The sequence below is a fragment of the Triticum aestivum genome, chromosome 6B (genome assembly GCF_018294505.1).
Source record: "Triticum aestivum cultivar Chinese Spring chromosome 6B, IWGSC CS RefSeq v2.1, whole genome shotgun sequence".
Classification (NCBI taxonomy): Eukaryota; Viridiplantae; Streptophyta; class Magnoliopsida; order Poales; family Poaceae; genus Triticum; species Triticum aestivum.
The window spans coordinates 245,891,199-245,899,017 of NC_057810.1; the positions used below are offsets into that span (position 1 = coordinate 245,891,199).

At 43.2% G+C, this 7,819-nt stretch overlaps 1 protein-coding gene across 1 annotated transcript; it reads right to left on the reverse strand.

The window, feature by feature from the left end:
- Positions 1-2,953: 2,953 nt before the first annotated feature.
- LOC123136809 (D-amino-acid transaminase, chloroplastic) lies at positions 2,954-6,531 on the reverse strand. Its single transcript, XM_044556317.1, has 5 exons — positions 6,251-6,531; positions 5,170-5,225; positions 4,331-4,509; positions 3,379-4,052; positions 2,954-3,248 (listed from the first exon to the last, which is right to left on the reverse strand). Exons 1-5 carry the CDS (start codon positions 6,423-6,425, stop codon positions 3,154-3,156), a joined length of 1,179 nt encoding a protein of 392 aa, XP_044412252.1. The 5' UTR covers positions 6,426-6,531; the 3' UTR covers positions 2,954-3,153.
- Positions 6,532-7,819: the final 1,288 nt, after the last annotated feature.

Consider the following 7,819-nt stretch of genomic DNA (forward strand, 5'->3'; position numbering starts at 1 on the left):
TATGGGTGGAAGAGGATGGCCAATGTGCCACCGACTAGCGGGCCAAGGGAAGGAGTAGGCGCGCGTCGCGTGCGTCCGCTTTGTGTCCGCGCAGACGCAATCAGGCACAAAATTGGGCCGGGAATGGGTCGGCAGGTGGACGAAAAGCGGACGCGTGTCCGTTGTGGGTCGGCGCATTGGGCCGACTTTTTTGTCCGCGTCGACCCAAACGGGCGCGCGCGGACGAAATGGGTCAGCGCGTTGGAGTTGCTCTAACCACCGTGCCAACACGATGTTGCTAAATAAATCTAGTTCATTACCAATTTATCGGGACGTTAATATTTCTTTTGCGGGACGTTAACGTTTTGAATTCAAAAAACTTGGATATAACCACATGGGATAGTGTTGCAAATTGGAAATGTTCTTGAAGGTTTCTTTATCACCATTTTGATTTTAGGCTACATGTTATTAAAATTTACTGGAAAAGTTGATGAATTGAGGATTCAAGGACTAGAAAAAGTGTTCTGTTTTTAGCGACCTTTTTGCGGTTGTGTCTCTTGTGGAACCGCACAGAGAGATTGATTGGGAGAGATCACACATGATCATCTAGGAGAAGGATCACATTGTACTTGCAATCTTGTGTTTGGGGTCCTTGCCAAGTTCTCAGACCTTTCTATAATTTTTCCCTTTAGGTATTTGGGTTAGCTGAACAATGCTTCCTGAAATATTGTAAAGCAACTCTATATCCTTGGGGCCTCTCTTACGTCCAAAAGAAATGGAAAAGAGCAAGGAGCGGAATTGGGCTGCCTCACGAAGGTGGATGTGTGGGTGCACTTGCAGAAATCTGTGACATTCACGACATCCGACACTCTGAGGACCCCAAGCATCTAGTTGCTGCCCGGACGTCCGAAAACCTACCACACCCTGCTTGCCCTGCCTTCACCCCGTTTCGAGGTCGCCACCCCAAATTTCCCCGCCTATCATTCAAGCTCCAATGCTGCATGGGCCAGCCATCCTGCAGCCCACGCTGTACTACAAAAACATCCACAATGCATGATCATCATACCGAAACTCGAGACCGCTGCCCGGCCTCCATTGTCAACTAACCACTCTTCAGGTCATTTCAATCGATGGTAGCTCAGCAACCGCCGCAAAAGAGTGGCCACTCAACGATGGAGGGCTATACTGAAAATGTTCATTGTTGAATGTGAACCTACAAATTGTAGGCCGTTGGAGGGCTATACTGAAAAGAGGCATAACAACTTTGTGGTGATGCCACGTATATCACTAGGGTTATGGTGATCTAATAAAAACTAGGGCTATGCCTATCGAATAAAAACTAGGGTTATGCAAGTTTATTTCACTGAATTTCAGTTCAAGAGATTGCACACAGAGTCATATTATTTCTGTTTTATTGACAACGGTGATAAATGTGGTCATGAAATTATGCAAATGGATAGCTCATGATGTTACTGAAAGGACATCAGCCGCTAATAAGGGTTTTGGTGTTAATGACAATAGTGATTCGACGACTAACTATGTTTCGAGCATATTTGAGTTTACACATCTATGAAAATGAAACATATTGTAGGTTGGCAACCCCCAAGCTTAAAGGACAAGAAGACGACATGCCAAATTGCACCGATGATTTATCATTTTTGAGTCATAGGTACACCACACTATAAAGAGGGGATGCAGATGCACCTTGGATCAAGTGTGGGAATCACTGAAACTTTTATAGCCAAATACACCCACATCCTATGAGAGAAAAAGCACAAATGATTAAATTTAGTTTGCCTTCGTATTGACAGTCAGGACCAAGTCGGAGTATCCGACCTATGTCGGACTATCCGACGTGGTGTCAGACTTTGTTCAGTGCTCTGGATAAGGCACACTGGGTCGAAAACTAGCCGAGACTACCCGACAAGTCAGAATGTCCAACTTATGTCTGACTTTTTTAGGTTGTGTGCATTACGGGCAAATATTTGTGGCTACTATATAAACCACCCTTCTCCAAGGGGGGAGGGGGGGGGGAGTGGGTGACGATTTCATTCCTCTTTCCTCCACTGATTCAAAGCTTACACCTTTGGTTCCTCCCTCTCTAGCCAATCAATCCACACCATTTTAGGGAGACAAGGAGAACACCTGATCTACAAATCTATCCAAGAAAAACTCAAGTTCGTTCGTTCCTAGTAAATCTTTGTACTCTTGGTTTTGTGGGAAACCCTAGATGGTTGTGTTACTCGGGAGCTTCCAAGTCGTGTGATTGTAGCCCGGGCTCGTTTGTGAGTGTTTGGAGCTCGCGAAGAGCTACTCCTAGTGGAAGGGAACCTAAGCATTCATTGTTTGTGGTTCTCGGGGAACAAGGTGAGACATTTGGTGTCGTGGGAGTATTCGTTGTTCCCCACTCTCCAATAAAGATTAGCACACCCCCAAGTGTGTGAACTTCGAATTACATCCTTGTCTCCACCACTTTCAGTTGTCTCTTAACCCTAGCTTAACTTGTTGTTTTACTTTCTTGTGTGTTACCTTGTGTAACTTACTAGCTTGTCGTAACTCATCATATAGGGTTCTATCACTCTAGTTGCATTTCTAGAGAACTTATATTTCTGCCCTTGACTATAAAAAGCAACTAAGAAAATAATTTAATTTGGTAGTCGTCTATTTAACCCCCCCCCCCCCTCTCTCTCTAGTCGACATTATCGACATCTTTGATCCTTCAATTACATCTCCAAATTCAATCATTTATGTGGGGACATTTATTTTGGGTGTTGGGGGTCCGTAAAGATCTCTAAGTCAATTACCCCAAACCTCTATCGGCACACTGAAAATTCCAAATTCCAGATAGAGATCTGGTCAAAATCAGAGCAACACATAGCTTTTGCCATATTACGCAAACCTCGTTTAGAGAAGGAAACATTTCACTAAAAGCCTCGTCTCCTACACTTCAATGAGAGGTATATGTGCAGGAAACTAGAGTAGAAGAGTGTTTTCGTTTGACATGCCTAAAAAGGCATAAGGTTGACACACAAGAATGGTTCCAAATGATTTTTGCAAAGACCAACAGGAACACTGCTGCCAGTATATTCATGTAGCTTTTATGTGACACATGAAATTTACAGTATTTATGTCTTTGTTCACGTGTATCCTGCAAGGACTATAAGGCAGGGGGTTTCAGTAAGGGACAGGGATACGAACTGAGGGGGGACCAGATCTCATGTCCTCAAGAATAAGGCTGAAAAGTGTTTGAGCAATTGGGCCTTCTTTACCTGTGAAGGAACATGGAAAGCAATTGGCATTTGGCAGATGTTGGAGTTTGCAGTAAACCATGAAATGTTTTAAAGAAAGTTGACATGATTAAAACTAGCTAACTGAATTTTAAGAAAGAATTCTTCTTACCGGAGCCAATCATCTGATCATCCCACTGAACAACAGGTTTGACAAGAATTCCACTCCCAATGAGCATCATCTCGTCGGCCTCCTTCCCTTCCTGGACACTCACATTCCTTGAAGATATCCCACTGAGCATTCCATTCTCCACTAGCTGCTCGGCAAGGGCCAGAACCCGTTTTGCCGTGCACCCACTCAGGATCTTGTCGAAGCGGGGCATGAGAAGTTCCTTGTTCGGTGTCACAAAGCCAACATTCATGTTTGAACCCTCAGCAACGAAATCCTCATCATCCAACCAGATGCCGGTAAACCCACCATTTTCCTCACCTTCCAGCTTGGTGAGTGCATTCGGCAGGTAGTTTACATTTTTCATGACCGCAAACTGTGGAGACTTTACCGGTATGGATGATGTAATCACTTTGCAGCCCGACGGTTCTGGCAAAGATGGACTTTCAATGACAACAGCGTAGAGAGCTGGGTTTCTACAGCCAGATGAAGATAATTGGAAGTCTCCAGGTCCAACAGACAACCAGTACCTGAGTGATCCTTGAGGACATTTTGATGCACACACAGTTTGAATAAGTACACTTCGAATTGTTGAACGGTCAAATGGCAATGGGATTTTGGCCATCTGTGCAGAATTCAGGAAGCGGTCGATATGCTGTTCTAACTCATAAAGGTGACTGCCAGTAATATGGAAAAAAAAGTTAAGTAATTGGTACTGATGAAGTTTGGACCATTACTTAAAAGAAATTGAGGAAAAACAATAACCCCTTGTTCACTTGCCAAATTCACACACAACTGCACACACGCATGCAAGAATGAATGCATGTGCGTAGACAAGAAGAAACTTAAAAACTGACAAACTTTAATATATATACTAAGAGTAAATGACGGGTTAAGTAGAAAAAAGATAGACATCTTAGAAATTCATGCTAGTTGATAGAAGCAGATTTCTTACCCATCCATAATAGCAGCAGTATCAAAAACACCATGTCCTCTATGGACCATGTGGTCATCAAGCGGTATCACCATTGCTGAGGGATCTGTGGTAATTCCACCAAAAATACTAGAGTACATGGCCACGTAATTTTGACTTCTAGCACCAGATGCTTGGAACGCATCAAGCCTTTCTGCAATCTATAGGAAATAAAGCTCAGTTTTACTTAAGTTTGTGTTGTGGCACCACGTTTCAAGAGAAGATCCTACTTTCATCAATCGCTTCGTCAACACATCTTAGACAAATATTAAACTGTTGGGAATAAAAAAATCTAATGCAGTTTAGATGCATAATTCACGTTTCCCGTTTTTTCTATACAATCTGATAAAGAAGTTGGAACTTAAGAAATGCTCCAAGGCAGTCTCTACCTTCATGTAAGTACTAGGGTATGCCTTGAAGGAAAACTTCTGATTGGACACTTGCCAAATTGAACCCAGTGGCAATCCCCAAATGTCTTTCTATAACTCTGCAGATTGTTTTGCTAATCAAGAAAGCTAAGCGAAGATGAAACAGTGCTTCGAGGTTGCCAAACATACAGTGGTTGCAACAAACAGTTCTGAAGAACTTCAATGCAGAATACAGTGTCCATCTAGCGTACGCTAACAGTGTAATGTATAATGTAGACAACTGTGCGCTAACCAAAGCATTAGCTAGTAACTACGACGAGTACAAGAGTAATGAGAACAAGTAGGACAGTTTGTTTCGAAAAGATGGAAGCATCAAACTTCCATGTTTTGCAAATGCCAGCAAAAGATTCCAATTAAACTATAGCAGACAAGACAAGAGACAAAGAAGTCCACCTCAGAGAAAGACAAGAGAGGGACATCAATTGGATTGACAATGGTGCCGGCCGGTGCTGCAGAACAAAGTAGCTGTTTAGTTTAATATTATTGCAAAAGGGACTGCTAAGAGTGGTGTTGGTCTCGGTACACACAACGGATTTCATGTATGTGAGAGCAGAGACCTGAGAATTATGATATTTCCAAAAGTATCTAAATACAACCAGAGATACCTAAAAGGTATCAAAGGGCGAAACACGACCATTTGTGCTCAACTCAGCTGGTGTTAAATATATGCAGTTATTTCAAACCCAAATAATCAAGATGTAAGGAGTAGGAAATTATCACTAATTTGTAGAAATACAGTCTTTTTTGGGGAAATTGTAGAAATACCATGTTTGACTAGAGGAACTGGCCTCACACTGCATCAGCCTATCATGAAGGATCATCATGAAACAGAGTCACCAAAACAAACAACACATATCCTGATCAGCATGAGCTCACGATACAACAACACTACACATAAACGCAACACATATCCAGTCTTGGTTGATGGTTGATGAAAATTCAGGTGGGCAGTTTTCTCTGCCCCCGGTGACGCTTCAAAAAAAAAAAACCATAGTATCTTTGCAGACTTAAACTAGTTCATCTTACCAGGAGAAACTTACATTAGACATATATTGTCACTTAAAATACTCATATTATTGTAGAAAGGTAAGCCCCATTCACATCAATGATCCATTCCACATGAAAAAGAGTTCCAATTCAGCAACCTTTATCAACCCGAACAATATATGTTAACTCGTATACAAAGGAAACAGACTCAAAATGCAGGGCACTTCAGGCAAACTTGGAACGGAACTAATGTTCGTAAATTATAACCGATGAAACGCTCTCTAAGTTCGGGCGAACAAAATGCATGACTGAACAAATTCACTATGGGAAAGCAGGGCTGGAAAAATGTTTAGTCCTTCTCTGGCACCAACGAAAGGTACGAGACGGCAGCCGCACGAAGCCGATCACCACGGAGCTGGGCACAGCCCCGACTGTAACGATGCACCGAGAACGAAAGGACAGAAGCGAGAAACTGCACGCAACAAACCTGCCCGATTGGAGCTCGCGGCGGCTGTAGCCACCGCAGCCCTCCACGAAGGAAGCCCAGCCGGCGCGACGGCTCGGCCCGATGACGGCGCGATTTTCTTCACAGCGAGGATCGGCCGATGCGAAGGGGAGACGCGGTGGCCGGCGGCAGCAGGCGGGGCGGAGAGGTGGGCCATCGGAGGAGAATTAGGCAGAGGTGGAAATGGAACCGTACCGTAGGCTATCAGCGAATCGGCACTTCGTCAGAGTCCCTTCATTCTTTTTTCTGCACAAGTTGGGGGCCGTTGGAACCTGGGACCTGGGCGGTCGCACCTCATATGATTATTTGGATTATTCAATTCACATGACTATGCAATTATAAGATGCCACTAATGAATTTATAGGCCCCGTTCTAATTCTCTAGATGAGTATAAACCTCTAAAATATCATATACTTGTGCTTTTATCCACGGTTCTTATTTGTTCTAGTAGAATGCGAATATTTCATTTGCACTATCCACTCGTTACTTGCTGAAACTAGCGTAACTAGTGTGACTACAGCCACGCTAGAAGTGTTAGGGATGCAGGTTGGTTCCATAAATGATAAACCTTGGGTTACCTTCTCAAGGGAAAACCGGCCAAAAACCTTTGCACTCGGATGTCCAACAACAAAGTTTGCATAAATAGTTGCATAATACTACGTATGAAGCAGTGTGCGTCAAACTTTCCGTGAAGTATGTTTTCTTCAACCAACCGCTACAGGATGGTAGCCAACTTTTCCATCTCTATGCTAATTTTGTCGACCTCTGCCTACTCGAGGATGATGAACCCAATTTGCCCCTCTTTATAGGATAATTTATGAATAACGTGTTGACGCTCAAAAAGGAGGCCTAAAAGACATATCCCTTGGTGTATCTGCGGACAGGCAATGGTCCGACCTCAGGATGTAGCTTGATCAGCGGGCTTGATTGACTTGGTACCTGCTGATCTAGAACCATCCCCAGGTGCAACTCCACAGGTTTGTTGTCCATTCAGGGGCTGATAACCGAGAAGATTCTCCTTGCCCAGGCTCTGAAAGATAAACTGGTTATTACCTCCACGCTTGTTCCTCATGCAAGATTTTGACATTTATATATTGTGATGCTTCTCATGAAGTACTAGGTTGCATCCTCATGCAAGATCGTCATGTGATGGAATGCACTTCTCATTAGATGCACCCACATGAGCTGGTTATCCAACTCATGATCTGGAACTTGCAGCAGTAGTACATGCTCGAAAACTTGGCGACATCACTTGCTCTAAATTTTTGTGAAATCTACTCGGGTCATGAAAGTTTGAAGTATATCTTTATCCATCCTAATTTGAATCTCAAGCAAAGATAATAGATTGAAATGATCAAAGACTATGATGTATGAATCTCCTTCACTCCAGGCAAAGCAAATGTCATGACTGATGCACGAAGTCAAAAATCTTATTGCAACAATATCATAATTATGCAAGATCAACCCCTTCTATGAGTATTCCTGGAAGCTTGATCGAGAGCTTGTTCCTCGAGGATTTTTTGTCTATCTATGTCGCTAAACCAACTCTTG